An 18,499-nucleotide genomic window follows, 5' to 3' on the forward strand; every position below is an offset into this window, starting at 1 on the left:
GTGAGGAGAAATTCCTCCTTAATCTAAAATTACCAAGACACTTTAGAAGATCTGCATCAGTCTCTAGGATGAATAAAAAAATCCCATTTGGTACGTTTAGAATGTACCGTTATTGGAGGTTAGCTATAGACTTACATAGTGTTTCTGCACTTAATGCAAGAAAGTGTTTAAAACATGGGATTCTGTTAACTAAGTGTTCTCAAGTAGCCTTCTCTCTTCCTGCTGCTAAAATCAAATGTTGATACTCTTTTGCCTTTGTACATGTATAGAGAAAACTCTTGTTTTCCTCCCATGCTTCTTTACCCTTTGGCATGACTGCATTAAAAAGGCAATAAAAATACGTGAAAAAGTCAGAAGCAAATGTTGACAATATGTGTGATTTTCCATTAAATACTTTATGCATTATTTGTTTAGATGAAGATATTTTCACTTCATGAATTTCTCTTTTTTTTAAAAAGCAGGCACCACCATTTTCAAATACCATGCCCTTTAATTTGAGAGCAGCTCTGCTAAGTATTTATAAAGTTTTCCCTGTGATTTTTGATTAAAGCAGGTGTAAATGCAGAGACTTGCAGTATTTACTGTGGATATTCAAAAATAGGCAGTGGGGACCTCCGCCACTATTTTCAGCATTTTTTCTGCAGATATTTGATTGCCTCCTGTCAGGCACTTGGCTTCCCTGATAGCTCAGTTCGTAAAGAATCTGCCTGCTATGCAGGAGACTCCGGTTGGTTCCTGGGTCAGGAAGATCCCCTGGAGAAGGGATAGGCTACCCACGCCAGTATTTTTGGGCTTCTCTGGTGGCTCAGCTGGTAAAGAATCTGCCTGCAATGTGGGAGACCTGAGTTCAATCCCTGGGTTGGGAAGATCACTTGGAGAAGGGAACGGCTACCCACTCTAGTATTCTGGCCTGGAGAATTCCTTGGACTGTATAGTCCATGGGGTCACAAAAAGTCGGACACAACTGAGCGACTTTCACTTCACTGTCAGGTGATTGCCAGGCATGGAAGATCCCATGGTAAAGAAACAAAAAAAGAATCTTTGTGTGAATGCTAGTGATGGAGACAGAAACCAAAGAAATAGATAAATACACATAAATTGTGATATATATAAGGAAAGACAATTTAGAAAAGTGTATTTATCTTAAGGCATGCTGGAATGCAAGTGCAGAGGACAGAGAAGGTGATCATTAAGAAATGACATTTAAGGGACTTCCCTGGCAGTCCACTGGTTAAGAATATGCCTCGCAATTCAGGGGATGCAGATTCGATCCCTTGTCAGAGAACTTAAGATTCTACATGCCTTGGAGCATCTAAGCTCTGGAAGCAAAAGATGACACAGTGAAGATCCCACATGCCACAGCTAAGACCTGACGCAACCAAATAAGTAAATACTTTTTTTTAAAATGACATTTAAAACAGGTAAGATCTAAAGCATAAGATTAGGGTAGGTGAGAAAGATAGGGTTGGAAAAAGGGAAGGAAGAAAGGAACACTGTATTTGCTAGGATTCATTTCAGCTGAAATAAGGCAGGGATTTATTTTTCTTTTGCATTAGCTTAGGTCAGTATTGGCTGAACCCCATTATCAGAGATTCCTGTATCTTGGATTATGTTTCTCCAGCCTGTGGTCCACAAGGGCTCCCCATTTCCGGCCAGAATGTCCACACTCCAGACAACTGGCAGAGGAAGGTGATGCAGGTCACTTCTGCTTCTGTCCCATTGGCCAGGACTTGGTCCTATGGCAGTAGTTGTAAGAAGCCTGGAAAGTGTAGTCTTTATTTTGGGCAGCCATGTGCCCAGAATGCTATTCTTGAAAAACATGGGGATAGTGTTGAGAGAGAACTGGCAGTCGGCCACCATCACTTATCACATGAGACTCATAGTCTGGCTTCTCTCCCCCAGTTAGAAGCAGCTGGTGCATCCTCCCGTCCACCACCTCCTGCTTTCTTCATCATGCTTTCCTCAGAGGGAGGGGGTGATGATGCATTCAGAGAGGTGTGAGGTTAGCTAAGGCTGAGGACTACCTGTCATGGCGTATTCAGGGAAACTGTGTTGTAATTTCTCCAACTAGTTAGTCCTAAACTCTTGACTCGGGCATAGTGGAAACTTTCACTAGTTAGTAAGTAAAAACTAATTACATACTGTTAGTATTGTTTTTATCACTCTGGTGCCTAACAGAGCATCTGGCACACAGCTTACTAATTGCTTGCTAATTTAGTTATTGACTAATGGAGGGAGGGAAACACATGTGGTAGTTTCAGTGGCCCACTGGGATAAATGACAAACAAAAGAAGCTAAAGCTGTGATTATAAATAATAACCTGAGTTCAAAGATGAGAAAGATCAACATGGATTGACACTTTAGAATCAAAGCTTCTCTTATGGCTCCGCTGGTAAAGATTGCACCTGCAGTGTGGGAGACCTGGGTTCAATCCCTGGGTTGGGAAGATCCCCTGGAGAAGGGAAAGGCTACCCACTCCAGTATTCTGGCCTGGAAAATTCCATGGACTGTATAATCCATGGGGTCGCAAAGAGTCAGACACGACTGAGCGACTTTCACTTTCAAACTCATATATCATCAGATCCTTCTTTTTATAGGTAAATTGAAGCTGTAGTGTTCAGTTACTTGTCTGGGCTTAAGCAGTTGTTGGTAGCAGGATTGTTTTTTCAACCATTTGTGTTTTTCTGGAAAGGCTTTGTAACAAGGCTGGGAGTTGATCTAGCTTTTGGATGTCTAGTTCTGAATAGGTGGAGAAGAAAACCTTGCAACCTTGTGTTTAACTGCAAGGCCCGTGTGAGTAATATGACTTCTGAAAAAGAGTGAAATATAATGAGATTAGAAATCTCTTATTAGAGTAGATAGGAATTCATTGAGGAATCTGTAATTGGCCAAGTGTGTCTGAGAGAGTGACAGCATGGCTTGGTGTAACTGTCCTATGACACAATCACTGGAAGCTGTTTTTTTAAACTTCTTGTTACCCTTTTTCGCAGAGTGGTAAGAGCATATCTTCTTGAGCTTGAATGCCTGGTGACCTTGGGCAAGTAATTTATCTGCGCCTCTATTTTCTTATCTACAAAATGCACATAAAGCAATGTATTGAATATGATGATGATGATGTTATAGTGAGTCTTACATGAGTTATTATAAAAGAAGTTCCTGGAACACCCAGTGTATGGAATAGGGTCAGTATTAGCTTTCGTTGTTGTTACAATTACTGGAAAAGAATATGTGTAGCAGGATAAGATGAACACCTCTGAACTCACTCAAATTCTGAGTCAGAACTTTAGAAACATCATTGCTTTACACATTTATTCTTATCTCTTTTCTTCCTCTTAGCCCCCTCCTATATAGCGTGTAATAGAGTAATTTTCTTCTATAGTAAAGTAAAAAAAGAGAATAAAGGAAAGAAACCATATATATTTTTGATTCCTAAAAGAGGACTTCATTATATTTACTACTGTTGAACTGGACCTTCTTGCTTAAAATAATTTTGTAAATTACTATACATCAGTTATCTACCTAGATATATTTAGGGTCCTAACCAGTAACCCTGACCCCACAGTCTACAGAAAACACCCCACCATTTATCTGTGCCAATGAGTTCTTGCTTTGTGCTACCAGGCAGAGTTCATATGCTTGTTTCATCTTAGTAGGCAGAGTTCATGTGATTTGGATATTCTAGAAGAATTTTATAAATTATTAAACCTTTAACATGTAGAGAATCAAGTTGTCTTTAGCCCTTTATAAACTCTGTCTCAGGGCTTGATTGGTTTTGTCTGTAAGCCTTGAGTATAAAATTACCAAAAGCCTCATATGTATATGAGCAGACGATCTGAGATGAGGCGCCCTTTCTGTGGAGACTCTTAGAGGAAAAGAGAAAAGGAGGTATAAATGTGTTATCTGGAACACACTCATGAAATTCACTTCTTAAAAGTCTAGCTTTGGAATTAGGCCAAAATAAATTTGTTACAGTTAAACTAGAAAAAATAGTTCATTGGATTTTTAAATTTATTTCACTGTGAATATATTTTCATTATAAAACCTTATAGAATTAAAAGCAAAACCAAGACAAGGATTTATAAATCTAATAGAAAAAAGATAAAGATGTACACCGTTGCCATAATTCAAAATAGTTGTGTGTGTTACGTGGGCTTCCCTTTTGGCTCAGACAGTGAAGAATCTGCCTGCCGTGTGGGAGACCCAGGTTTGATCCCTGGGTCACGAAGAGCCCCTGGAGTAGGAAATGGCAACCCACTCCAGTATTCTTGCCTGGAGAATTCCATGTGTGTGTTATAGCAGAAGAAAAGTTCAATGGGAAAATTCAGAATGAGAACCCATATTCAGCTGAACAGATCAGCATTTCAAGGAAGGGATACTATTTGATTTGGACTTTGAAAGGTGCTTGGAGTTCCTATCAGTTATACTGGGAGAGTAGGCATTTTTGAAAAGAAAAGTCTTGGAAATGGAAAAACACAGGGTGGAAACTGGGATTAGTGAGGAATGAGTGGTGGATGAGTTTGAAAAGGAGGTTGAAGCAGATTCAAGAAGGCCTGGTTAGAGTAAGCAGCTGGTAGTCCATAGAGATTGGAGAGTATTCAGAGTAAGCTGGAGATTGACATGTTCAGAGGTGTTAGATATTGAAGGTGAGGGTAAGGGGAAGGGGCTTTGCAGGATGCTCGGAGAACAGGCAGAGCCAAGTCAGAGGCGCTCGTGAGGTGGTGCAGTGCCTAGTGGCTATCCGTGGTGTAGCTGGTGAGTTGGTGAAAAGGGGAGAATCCAAGATGATTACAAGACTGGGAGCCTGAGCTTCTGGCCGAGCTAACTTAGGAAGGAGATGGTGAGTTCATATTGTCAGATATCAAAGAATTGTAATATTTTAAAAGAATAAATACAAGGAGTTTCACCTTACAGGTGTTCCCAAATAGAAAAGATTCAATGTAGAGCTCATCACTGTGACTGACTTTTGTATATTCACTTTTCATCATATCTATTTATGTGTTTACAGTTATAGTCATTGTGTATGTAGGATTTTATTTCTTGCTTTTCACTTTAGATTATAAGCATTTCCCACATGGCTATATTTATCCCCTCACAGATAATTTTAATGGTTGCATAATTAAGAATTTCAGAGCAGGAAGAAGTGTTAGCTGTTTACCATATTAGAAGCTTAGTGTGCTTGATGTGATTTTCATGAAATTGCATATATTCATTGCTGATGTTTACAAGCTGAAGTTAAGGTTTGAAACTTGGGAGAAATCTTGGCTCTAAAAATACATTTGTGAGACTTCTGTTGTTGTTCAGTTGCTAAGTCATGTCTGACTCTGCAACCCAGGGCCCTTCAGGCTTCCCTGTCCTTAAGTTATCTCCCAGAGTTTGCTCAAATTCATGTCCTTTGAGTCAGTGATACTGTCTACCTATCTCATCCTCTGTTGCCCTCTACTTCTTTTTTCTTCAATCTTTCCCAGCCTCAGGGTCTTTTCCAATGAATGAGTCAGCTCTTTGCATCAGATGGCCAAAGTATTGAAGATTCAGCAGCAGTCCTTCCAGTGAATATTCAGGGTTGATTTCCTTTAGGATTGGCTGCTTTGATCTTTCCTTGCTGACCAAAGGACTCTCAAGAGTCTTCTCCAGCAACACAGTTTGAAAGCATCAATTCTTTCGTGCTCAGCTTTCTTTATGGTCCAACTCTCACATCCATACATGACTACTGGAAAAACCATAACTTTGACTATATGGATCTTTGACATCAAAGTGATGTCTCTGCTTTTTAATACACTGTCTAGGTTTGTCATAGCTTTCCTTCCAAGGAGCAAGCTAAGAGTTATGTGTTTGCCAAGGAAGAGAGTTTAGAAGAGAAGATAAGAATAAGAATGGTTTGATTATTTATTCAAGCAAATTAGCTAAGTTCATCATAATTTAATATTTACATGTGGATGTCACTAGTGTAGTATGTCCTAGAATTAGGTGCAAAGGGCCCATCTGATGTGTATAATGAATATTAAACTTGTGGCAACAAATAAAGACCAAAAAGAACCCAAGACTGATCATAAACCAATTAGTAATTTGCAGTGTTTTCCAAACTGGGAAGTCATGAGCTCTAGAAAAATCTGTTGACTAAAAAAAGACAAAAACTCTCAGAATAGCTGTTTGCCAGAACTGGGGTAAATTGAGCCAGAAAGTGATTGGCTAAAATGTTCATTCAGGATTTTCCATAAGATGGTGCAGAAAAACCCAAATGAACTTTTTGGCCAACCCAAAAAATCAATTTAAGTTGTAAGTGGTAGAATTTCCACACACTAAAATAATTTCATTCATTGTCTTTGGATCAAAATAAAGACTGGGGTTGCTGTGCACCTGAAACATTGTAAGTCAACTACACTTAAATTTTAAAAAAAGTATAGATATGGATATAGATAAAACCCTTAGAAAAGTGAAAAAAAAAAAAAAAGATTGGGGTCGTGGCTCAACTCCTCCATTGTTCCTGTCAATCCAGGATCTCTGAAGCCCACTGAAGGCTTAGTGGCTCACCCTAGGTCCTCTCTGAAAGTTCTGCATTCTAGATCTGAGGCTTTTGGAGCAGAGTGATGTCAGAATTCTCAGTTGTATCCACAAGGCATGGGTATCAGTGACCTAAGACTGGTTCCCAACAGGGGAGCATTTTGTCTCCTAGGGCATATTTGACCATGTCTGGAGACATTTTTGGTTGTCACAATTAGGGAAGAGAGAGTCACTGCCATCTAGAGAGGGCCAGTGATGCTGCTAAACCTCCACCAGTACACAGGACAGTCCCCAAGTGTCAATAGTGCTGCGGCTGAGCAAATTTGATCAAGATAAGAAAAAAAATGCATATCTTTGACATCCACATTTTAAATTCAGATGATAAGAAGATGTCCTCTAAAATTCTCTGTTGACTTTTGTGGTACCTGACCCCGCTCACTCTAAAGATGTGTATTCTGCGTTCTTCTGTCTGCAGAAGACTGAGCCTGCTTTGTTGTTTATAGGTGGACCATGAGGGAAAAAAATCTGTTTCTATTCATGGCTGGGGTACACTTCCAGCAGTTCATACTCATCAGGCTACATTCCTAGGAGGTGGACAAGCCCTACATCCAAGAGAAAGGCATTTGATGTCAGTGTTCTGTCCTTGTCACTAAATTTTCCACCTTTGTTTTTGCTGAATTTGACAGAGGAAAAAAAAAGAACTGGGCTGTTTCTCAAGAAAAGGAATTATGCAAATATGTTTAAGTGTATGAATTTTCAAGCCAATATACATGAGAGTCCAGAAGGCAATGTACATTAACACAGCTAAATTTTCAGCCAGAACCAGAGCTGGGGTTTAAAATGTGCCTGGCATCAAGGGTTTCCAGAGTTCTCTCCAAGCAAGGGAAGGATAAGGCCTCTGTGGGCTGCACTCAAATTCTGAGTTACTTTTTTGAGCTATAGTAGGTTACTTGGTTTGACTTACAAATAACATCTGATATTTGGAAAAGTGAAACTACCATCTCAAAGTATATATGTATAAATTAAGCACTTATGTATATATTAATGGCTTGAGAAAGAGGGAAAGAAGATTCCTTGCTCATTCAGCATGCCTCCCTGTTCCTGGTGTGCCTTAGTAAGCTGACTCTCCCAAATAAACTCACTTCTTGATGGTCTCCTTGTCTTCCTCCCTGTGTTTTTCATTCCTTAATTATATGTGTTGTTGTTGTTCAGTTGCTAAGTCATGTCCAATTCTTTGCAACCTCATGGACTGCAGGATGGCCAGGCTTCCCTGTCCTTTACTATCTCCTGGAGTTTGTTCAAACTCATGTCCATTGAGTCGATGATGCTATCCAACCAACCATCTTATCCTCTGTTGCTTCCTTCTCCTCTTGCCCCCAATCTTTCCCAGCATCAGAGTCCTTTCCAATGAGTCAGCTCTTCACATCAGGTGGCCAAAGTACCAGAGCTTCAGCATCAGTCCTTCCAATGAATATTCAGGACTGATTTCCTTTAGGATTGATTGGTTGGATCTCCTTGCTGTCCAAGGGACTCTCAAGAGTCTTCTCCAACACCACAGTTCAAAAGCATCAGTTCTTCAGTGCTCAGCTTTCTTTATGGTCCAGCTCTCACAACCATACATGACTACTGGAAAACTATAGCTTTGACTATTCTGACCTTTGTCAGCAAAGCGATGTCTCTGCTTTTTAATACATTGTCTAGATTTGTCATAGCTTTTCTTCCAAGGAGCAAGTGTCTTTTAATTTCATGGCTGCAGTCACTGTCAGCAGTGATTTTGGAGCCCAAGAAAATAAAATCTGCCACTATTTCCATTTGCTTCCCATCTGTTTGCCATGAAGTAATGGGACTGGAGGCCATGATCTTAGTTTTTGAGTGTTGAGTTTTAAGCCAGTTTTTTCACTATCCTCTTTCTTCTTCATTAAGAGGCTTTTTAGTTTCTCTTCTCTTTCTGCCATAGGGTGGTATCTTCTGCATATCTGAGGTTGTTGATTACAACATATTAAATTTAGAGTTCCATTAAAGATGAGTATAGCATTACGAGTGTACTATATTGTTAGACCCTGATAACTCTTCACAATACAGTGTATTTTTCCAGTCGTAACAACTCCTCACCATTTATTGTAATCCCTTATTTTGTTACTGTCTTCAAAACCAGATGTTAGCATTATGGAGCTCAGGGATCATCAAGATATCTTTTTAAAATTTACTCATGTGCACTCAACACCTAATACTGTATCTGACCATTAATGCATCACACCTCAGTGAGTGTTTATGCAATAAAAGAATGGCAGCCCAAGTAATGCAGCCCAAGGTAGAGGTGAAGTGGCATGCAGTTGCTATCCAGTAACTTTAAGAATCATTTCTTTACTCCTGCATCCCCTGGAAATGGTCCTGTAGAGGACTTATATACAACTTTAACAGAAATGAGCTCTGGAGCCAGAAATGGTACATGTTACCAGTTACTATGTTGAATGCAAAAAAAAAAAAATCATTTCTCAGAGCAGAGAGTGACAGATGTTCTGTAAGTCTCATCAGAGATGCCCTCTAGTTTGTAGAGGTGATTTTCTCCCTGTCCTGCCTGGAGGTCCTGCCAAATAGCTGGACATCCTGAATGGGGGCTCCCTAAATTCTCATTGCCCTAACCAGGTCATCTGAAGCTCTAGTATTATTACCTATGTGGTTGCACAAGCTGGCACAGTCACACCATCTGGATTTTGCCAGTCACACCACCTGGATCTGACGTTTGGATTCTCAGAACAATTTCCTTCTGTGCTGCCAAGCTGTCTTATCATACTCTCGACACATTTTACAGTAATGTGCACACAAGTCCCGCTGAAACTCTGTGAGGTTGATTACTCCTGTGGACAATGCACAGGAGGGATTGAGCTTAGACTGGAACTCACCACACCTCCCAGAGCCCTACATGGCGCTGTAAACATGGTGGGCATCAGAAAGTTAGAGCTCACTGCTAAGGAGCTTGTATTAGTGGGAGATGCAGAGGGCATGCAGATTTTAAGTGGTGTATCTAAACTTCTCCAGATCTACCCATTCTGGGATGACCACATCTGTAATGTTTTATGTGATGGATTTTTGAACAAGGTTTATCTTCTCTAAAGCATGTTACTTTATTAGTATCTAATATAAAGCTTTATGAAATATAGGTGAATATGAGAGATTTCAACCAGATTGACTAGAATTAGAAGAGAGTCGGCGGGCAGAACCATGGTTGGATGGCACCCAGATTTCATGTATGAGTGACCATTGCTTTCTTTTTGTGAATTCCCTGCATTCCTTCATCAAATGCACTCCAGTTAATTCATTGCCATTGGAATGACTAGGATCTGTCTTTAATTCATCTATGTCATATTATCTGCTTTATCACCTGATTTCCAGTTTCTCTCAGTACATCTAGTTTTAGTTGTGATTTGTTGCCCTGACCAGCCATAAAATAATATGTGCAAAACACTTAAAAGGGGCATTTAAGTTGATGTGTAATAAGGTTCCTGCTAACCTTTTTAGCATCATCTCCAGCCTCTGTCTTCACACCTCATTCCTTTATTCTCACTGTTTCCTTTGCTTGGTACATCTGTCCCTCCCTTTTCTCTCCTGCATCAGTGATTAGCTCACATTATCTCATCTGTGATTCTGTTCTTCAAAGCTGAGATGTCTTCTAACCTTCAAAACTATTACATACCTCATGGTTGCAGTAGCACTTACTAAATCAGCCATGAAGTATAGTTGTACAAGCATTCATTTGCCCAGTAGGTTGTGAAGTTTTTTTTTTTTTTATGGTAAAAATGGTGCTTGCTTTGTATTTGTGACCCCACAGCAATTAGAACCTTGGCTAATATTCCTTGAATTGATTTGGGACCTGAAAGAGAAAACATTGAGGAGAGAGGAAGTGGAGCTGGATCAGACGATGAGGGCTTTGGACCATAGGAATAGGGGCAGTGATATACAGTAGGAAAGATTTATGATTTTGAATGTGGATGATCTGATTTTTTTTTTTTTTTTTTACTTAAAATGTATGTAATTTACATTGAAATGGCTGCCATGAGTCCCATCAAATGGAGACTTGTTTATTAATCTCTATGAGAAAACATCCTGGAGATACATATATTGAATGTACTCTTTAAAAAAAAAGTTATTTAATTTTTCCTCTACATATTGTTATGAAGTAGGATGGGAATTTTAAAGATAAAGAGGTCGAGGATGTAGGCAAAGTCACAGCAATTAAATATTAAATTACATGCCACAGTCACGTTACTAAAACAGTTATGTTTTAACTCTGACATCACAGCCCCTGCTCTGTCATGATTACAATCACAAAGCAGTATAAGCCTGATGGAAAAACTTTAATCTTGATGATTAGGTGCCCTTGGGAGAGAATTAATCCAGGGTTTTCCTGATCAGAGGCTCATACTTGTGATCTTGTACTTGTCATCATTATCAATCCACTTCTCTCTCTGTTCCTCATATGGCTACATTTCCAGATTCTTATCATTGGTCCCCAGGGCTTGCAATAAATCAGCTTCTCATTCTCCTTTCCAGTCTCGTCTTTTTTCTCCGGGGTTTCTATGCACGTTTTTATTTGAAGAATTGTTTCTTGTACATAGTAGCCATTCAATTATTGTTTTTTAATTATTGGGATTTTTATTAGCCTTTGTAAGGATCTTTCCCTTTTTGTGGAAGGTTTCCCCCCCCCTGCCGCCTGCTTTCTGCATCCCCTTGGCTTCTTTATGGAGGCAGTACTAGCAAGCTAGATTGCAAGACACCGCCTATCACTCAAATTGCTGCTGTTCGTGATAATGTAGTCAATATGCTTTAATGACCCTGTGAGGGATGTATTTTTAACGGAATTGCCCTCAGTATTTAGGTGCTCCTGTTTGCCTTGAGGCCAACGTGCTCAGAATATGAATCTAAACTACTTACCCTTTCATTATGCAGTGGAAGGCAGACAGTTTAAATTAATTTGCTGTTGACCTAAATTTCCTACACCCAGTCTGTGTTTGAATCCAGTGAATTAGTGCTTGCAGGCATTGGGTTTCTCCACGTATCATTTTCAACAAGTCACTTCTGTCTGCTGCATCATCCTTGCTAGACACTGGAGCTCTTTACATGTCTTGTCTTTATATGTCATGGGGGGCCAGGGGCACCATCAGCCCTGGAGTTAAAACCTCCTCTGCTTCCAGCAAAGCAGGCTGCATGAGCTTAAGGAGCCAGCTTCATTAATGTGCTTCACTTTCATTATTTTTCTTGTTTTTAGTTTTTGCATAGAATTCAGTGAGTCTTTGGTTTTTAGTGGCCAGACATTAGGTGTGAAAAGCCTTTTTTCAAAGATCTTTTGAACAGGATCAGCCTTGGCTGGGTGCAGGAGTCTCAGCTTCCTTCAGACTGTTGCAAAGGGCCTCCCTGTACACTTGCTGGCTTCCCTGTGGCAGAGAGAGTCCAGTCTCCTTGTTCACCTGATAAGCTTGATTAGCAAATATACCAACTCAGTGAACTTCCTGAAGACCTTACCATAGACTCTGCTCCCACTTCCTCCAGCCACTGTTGTAAAAAGCAGCTCCTTGCTCACAGAAAACTAGGTTGATTTTTGAAAACTTTCCAGATCTACCTTTGTGCACCTTGTCTGAATGCACAGAACAATGGAAGGCAGGAAGCTGATTGTTGGTCCTATAAGTAACATTATTTTTGTTTCTTAATTAATTTTTATTGGAGTATAGTGATTTATAGTGTTGTTAGTGTCTGTTGTACAGCACAGTGAGTCAGTTATACATCCACATCCACTATTTTTTAGATTCTGTTCCCATATAAGTCATTACAGAATATTGAATAGAGTTCCTTGTGCTATTTGGTTGGTCCTTGTTAATTATCTACTCTGTAGTAGTGTGTATATGTCAGTCCCAGTCTCCCAATATATCCCTTCCCCCTCTCTCCCCTCAGTGACCGCAAGTTTATTTTCAACATCTGTGACTCAGCTTCTGTTTCGTAGATAGATTCATTTGTACCATTTCTTTAGATTCTACATGTAAGTGATATCATATAATATTTATCTTTCTCTGACTCACTTCACTCAATATGACAGGCTGTAGGTCCTTCCATGTTGCAAATGTCATTATTTCATTCTTTTTATGTCTAAGTAATATTCCATTGTAAATAGTTAAAAAGCCAAGAGCCCAGATGGGCCAGTTTACCTCCCCAGACCACCACTTCCACCAGGCACTCTCTCATACCCCCTACTTACCCGCCATGAAACATGGCATAGAAAAAAGAAATATCTCAAGAAAGAGAAGCCATTTGAGGCAATAAGAAATCATAGTAAGAAAGCCTCATATGGGAAAGCCTTGAGGATGCCCAGTGGATGTTATAGTCTGATGGAAAGATTATAGCCAGTAATTTATGAAACTGGTGTTTGCTCTGAAGCAAGTGAAACAAGAAGCTGTGTGAGAGGCCATTTCAGAGAGTGTGTTCAGGGAGGGCCACATGCCTGAGGGGGTGACATCTGAGCTGAGACTGCAAAGAAGCCAACAGATGACCCACGTGAGGAACAAGCATGGGAAGAGTGGAGGACAGGAGGGTGTCAGGCAGAGGCACCGTCAAGTACAGAGACACTAGAAGAGATGGCCTCTCCCAAGGCCAAATTAGGACCTGGTGGCATTGCTGTCCTCAGCTTTCATCCCTTCTCGCATACCAGACCCTGACCCCATCATCACACAAAAGAAAGCCTTTTCCCATGAAGCCACGGGGTATTATTTCCCACAATGCCTCTTTCTCAGCCAGAGTGGCTTTCAGATGCTTTTTATCTGGAGTTGACTCTTGGCTATCAGGTGCCTTAAGGAGCAAAAGATGGAGGAGCAGACCCACAGTGAAGTTATCTAACCTTGTGACTAAAATTGGCAAGAATTCCCTTTTTCCTTCTTTAATTATATATCTATTTGCTTTCTCTGAAGGTGTGACTCTTCCTAGGGCCGGCCTGGCTAGTAACTAAGACTGAGAGATTAGGAGAGGTTCTGTTCCATGGACAGTCGTGCTTTTAGATGTGCTGATGAGCAGTATGTCCTGATTTAGGCAAATATGCCAGGCTTTGTTGCTCTTTCATGAGTTAGGGAGAACCAGATGAGAAACGTCCTCTGAGGCTGCCACTGACGAGCCGAGCTGCACACCAGACATGGCTGTAGGGTTTGGAGATAGAGGAGCAAACACCAGCAGTTTCTCGTCTGGGACCACCAGCGAGATAATGTGCACCATTGGAAGCCAAATGGACAGGGGAGAGGCTAGCCTCTTATCTACAAAATTAGAAGCAATTCTTAAAATGCCCTGAGCTTCTATTGATCTATTCCCTAATAGCTCTACAAGTAGAAAGTGGAATTTTTAATGGTCCTTAAAGATCTTGTAAATGTCATCAACTCATTGTCTATGTAACTTGGAGAATAAGGGGAACTTGGGACTAATAAATAAGCCCCGGGCAGTGTTCTGAGGGAGGTAAAGCAAGAAAGAAGAAAGTGCCCATAAAAGACTGTCTAATCCCATGTGGATCTGAGAAGTGACAGGAACAGAAAAATATAGTGATACTTGAGTCTAGAAAGATACAGAGACAGTGTTACATGGTCGGGCAGAGCATGGAGTCAGATTACTTGGGTTCAGATTCAGCTCTGCAGCTGGTACCTGTGTGACTTTGGGCAGCTTATTTAATGGTTCTGAGCTTCACTTTCCTTACCAGTAAAATGAGGGCAATAATAATGACACTAAAAAATCAGTTTAGGTAATTCATGTTCAGGACCTAGCACTGAGCCTGATTTTCTTTATTACTAGACAGACCTCCTGGAGTTGTTGAGGAAAGCCATCTCTGGCCAGTCTTAGAATGGTTGTTTCCTTGGGGAGAAGTTTTCAGCCTTTACTTTATTAGTCTCTATTTTATTGGGCAATGTGTGACCACTAATTAGAGAGCAGTGAGTGGAATAGAAACAAACATATGAAATAAAGCAAAGAGCAAAAAAGTCATAAAACAAGACTGCGTAAGTGGCATGCGAAATGGAAATTTATTTCTAGAATTCTAATCCCTTATCTTTTTCTTCCTCCCCTACTTCGTGGCTGTTAAAGGTTTTACTCTGCATAACCTACACTCCAACCTTTGACCTGAATGGGAGTGCAGTGCTGAAGATCGCGGAGGTAAGTACTCGCTCCCCTCGACCCTCAAGCGTTGCTTGTTTGTGCTGTCTGCTCACAGCTGCTTTACCCCAACCTGGGAGAAATGCTGGGGTGGAGCTGAGCTGCAGCAGAGGGGTGAGCCCTTCTCTGATCATTACTGTGGGGAATTTTCACTAAGGAGTTGATCTGTGGGAAGCAGGCTCTGTGGGCCACTCTGTCAGTGCTCTGCATGCTCTGGTTTGCTTGACTTGAGGCTTTAACCATGGAAATAACAGTACTGGTTCTCCTAACACTGCTATACCTAGGTATTACACTCACTATTTTTCCTAAGATTAATTGAGGAGGATTTGATCTTTAAACCAAGCATGAGATTTAGGGACGATGCTTATTGATTCAGTTGCATCCTTGTCTCCTAAACTCTGATGAACGCATTTTGTAACAATCGTTGGAAAACCTTCTCTTTTCCATCTGTATTGCAGCCTAGAGTAATGTGTACCTTCAGCACTCCCAAGAGTATGTCCAACAGAAAGCTTGGCTTCCTGAATGTCTGGCATATGACTTTGGCTTTTGGACACGGCATCATTCCAAAGCCATACTTTAATATGCTTAAAATAAATTTCCTTCCACCTCTTGAAAAGGATATCTTCAGGATTTGTGTGTTTTGACAAGAGTACACATGCAGACCTCAATGAGCCAATGATATTCTGAACTCTGAAATTATGCAGAAAAAGAAAACCTAGCTCTCAGCAGTCATGGGTATTTTTTAAACTGTAATGATTACCATTTACTGATTATACCAGGTAGACGCTTAGCACTTTGGGCATGTTTTCTTTTTTTCCTCTTTTTCTTATCATTGAGGTATAATCTGCAAAATGTTCAGTGTTTCAATATACATATACATTGTGAAATAATTGCCACAGTCAAGCTAATTAATATATCCCCCATCATACATAATGAACATTATCATGAGTAGGATTTATGACTGATACCTGATCTTTTGTGGTATTGTGTGGCATTAACTGAAAATTGAGAAAATTATTTTTGAGCAGGTAGATCATTTTATATGTCAGTCAAAAGAAATAGACAGCTGACCCCTCACTACAATATAAATCAGTTCTCAAATGTGTATTTAGGTAGATGGAAAGAATATTTTTCATTACCATATTGGTATGTTTCACTCTGTATAACTAAATAAATAGAAGAGCTGTCAGTATTTTCAGTTGAATTTTAAGAGATACCAGTGAGTGGTCTTATCATTTGTAGGTTTGGGTTTTTTAAAAAAATAGCTGTGGTAAGAACCTTTAACATGAGATCTTAACACACTTTGAAGTGTACAACTCAGTAACATTAAACATAGTGCAATGTTGTACAGCAGAACTCTAGAACTTGCTCGTCTTGCATAGCTGAAACTTTATACACATTGAACAGTAACTCTCCATCTCCCCTTCCCCCTGGCCCCCCAGCAATCACCATTCTATTCTCTGATGCTAGGAGTGTACCTATTTTAGATATACCACACTGGTTTGCTTTTAAAATGACAAATGTAGTGTTTGATCAGAGCAAGAAACAGGATTGGCATGTAGGATGCTTGTTGGTTCTTTGCTGTATGAAGGACAAGACAGGAGATGCAGTGTGTCACTCACTGCCCAGCCCATCCCTTGCCGAGGAGGGAGGTAGGGAAGGAAGACAGGCTGTTGTAGGACCCTCAGGACTGGGCAGGCCACCAGGGGTTCCCAAGCTCCCTTTGAGAAGGCAGGTGCCTTTTTCATCCTCACAGGGTTTTTGAATGAGAATCTGAAAAGATTTGTTATGTATCTCATCGTGGCCAAATAGTTCATTGGGGTTTACGTAAAAATAAAGGACACAGTTTTCATTTTCAGCAAGAACTTTATTGAACAACGGATTCACTGACGAAATTAACGTTTTGGGCAGCCCAACAATTCCTGAACAGCAGTGGGGGACACACACACACACACACACACACACACACACACACACACACACACACACACACTGATCTCACACACACACACACACTGATCTCACACACACACACACACACACACACACACACACACACACACACACACACACACACACACACACACACACACACACACTGATCTCAGTGGGGATCTGGAAGCCAGAGTAGAGACTTAGCAGGCCTTTCTAGATTGAATGAAACACAAAACACAGTGGTCACACACACACACACACACACACACACACACACTGATCTCAGTGGGGATCTGGAAGCCAGAGTAGAGACTTAGCAGGCCTTTCTAGATTGAATGAAACACAAAACACAGTGGTCACACACACACACACACACACACACACACACAGTGGTCTCTATAAGAACCTGTAAAGAAAAAACAATTAAAAAAAAAAACTCAACCCAAGAGCAATATACAGGTAAAGGCATTGAGCGTGGTGGTGAGAGTGTGGGCTCCAGAGACTCACTGTGTTTGCATATAAATCCTGGCTCTCCTGCCTCCCAGCAGGGTTGCCTTGGATACCTCCCTGGGTTTGTGTTTGTTCTGTGTGTAAAAGCAACGCTAACAGCACCTGTCTCGCTATCTCGCATTGTGTGGTTGTGCCAGTTAGCCAAGAAAAATAGAACCCATGTATAAAGCTTTCAGTGCAGGCGGCCATGTAGTAAACGCTGGGTCAAGGTTAGCTCCTGCTTTTCTGGAACAGCAGATTGATGACATCCAGTCTTCCACTAAATAATGGTGATCCGGCCAGGACCCTAAAGGGATGGGTCATAGATGGGGCTAGCTTCTTGAGACTACAGTAGCAAGCTGACTCCCCTCACCTTCTTGTCCTACCTGCAGCCCACTGAGATCCCCCAGTTGGAAGACTTTCCAGCAGAACATCAGCTTGAAGGTCCCAAAGCAGGGGTCAGACCTTCAAAGAAAAATGCCTTACTTCCAGTGCTAGCTCTGATTTCTAGTTCAGGATGGGGGCTTGGGACTGTATTCCTCTGAAGGAAGGACTTGGTAAGGATCGTAAAAGGAAACTTTTCATCTGGTATTTGACAGGTGGCTCAGAGGGTAAAGCGTCTGCCTGCAATGCAGGAGACCTGGGTTCGATCCCTGGGTCAGGAAGATCCCTTGGAGAAGGAAATGGCAACCCACTCCAGTACTCTTGCCTGGAAAATCCCATGGACAGAGAAGCCTGGTAGACTACAGTCCATGGGATTGCAGAGTCAGACACAACTGAGCAACTTCACTAAGTACTAGTGTTCCAGAGGATGTTTTTAGGCTGTGCCTCTCGTACAGACCCACCAGAAGGTCCTACCACCTCCCTGCCCACGTAGACCTTAACAGCTGAGACTGCAGGTTCCCCCAGGCCTAGCTTCAATGCCCAGCTCCTCTCTGGTGACTGGACAGAGGGGCAGATTGTCCAGCATCAGCAGGGGGATGGAGACTGCTTTGTAAGGACCATAATCATCACCACTTCAAAGTGCTTTTGATAAATGGCAGTGTGCAGAATAGCTCCTCCTTGCTAGCCTGGACCTGGCATGGACACCAAGTTCAGGGGAGTAAGAATCCAGCTCTTGCAGCTGGCCGGTCCCTGGGGGAGGACATCTACATGCCAGTCTGCCAAGAGAGGCTGTCATCCAGGAGCACCACGAGCAGGCAGGTGCCAGTGCCAGGGCCTCACTTAATCCAGCAGCCCTGATCAAAAGCCAGTAATGGAAACCCCCTGGAAACTATTCTCCTGCTGAGAACAGTGGATCTTTTATCCACCAGGCTTGGCTGCAACTCAGTGTACTTGATCAGGTATTAGCTAAGAGTATCTGGGTTCACTGCTTGCTGTGGCCATTCCCTCTCAGAACTGATCA

General features: G+C 41.3%; 1 protein-coding gene across 2 annotated transcripts in view; it reads left to right on the forward strand.

Moving 5' to 3' along the window:
• Positions 1 to 18,499, forward strand: part of ARFGEF3 (ARFGEF family member 3) — a 173,317-nt gene that overhangs the window by 54,793 nt on the left and 100,025 nt on the right. For both annotated transcript variants that reach the window (XM_027551679.1, XM_027551680.1), the window contains exon 5: positions 14,602 to 14,670. In XM_027551679.1, the coding sequence (XP_027407480.1) occupies positions 14,602 to 14,670 (69 nt within the window). The remainder of the gene's footprint in view (positions 1 to 14,601; positions 14,671 to 18,499) is intronic.

The sequence above is a fragment of the Bos indicus x Bos taurus genome, chromosome 9 (genome assembly GCF_003369695.1).
Source record: "Bos indicus x Bos taurus breed Angus x Brahman F1 hybrid chromosome 9, Bos_hybrid_MaternalHap_v2.0, whole genome shotgun sequence".
NCBI lineage: Eukaryota > Metazoa > Chordata > Mammalia > Artiodactyla > Bovidae > Bos > Bos indicus x Bos taurus.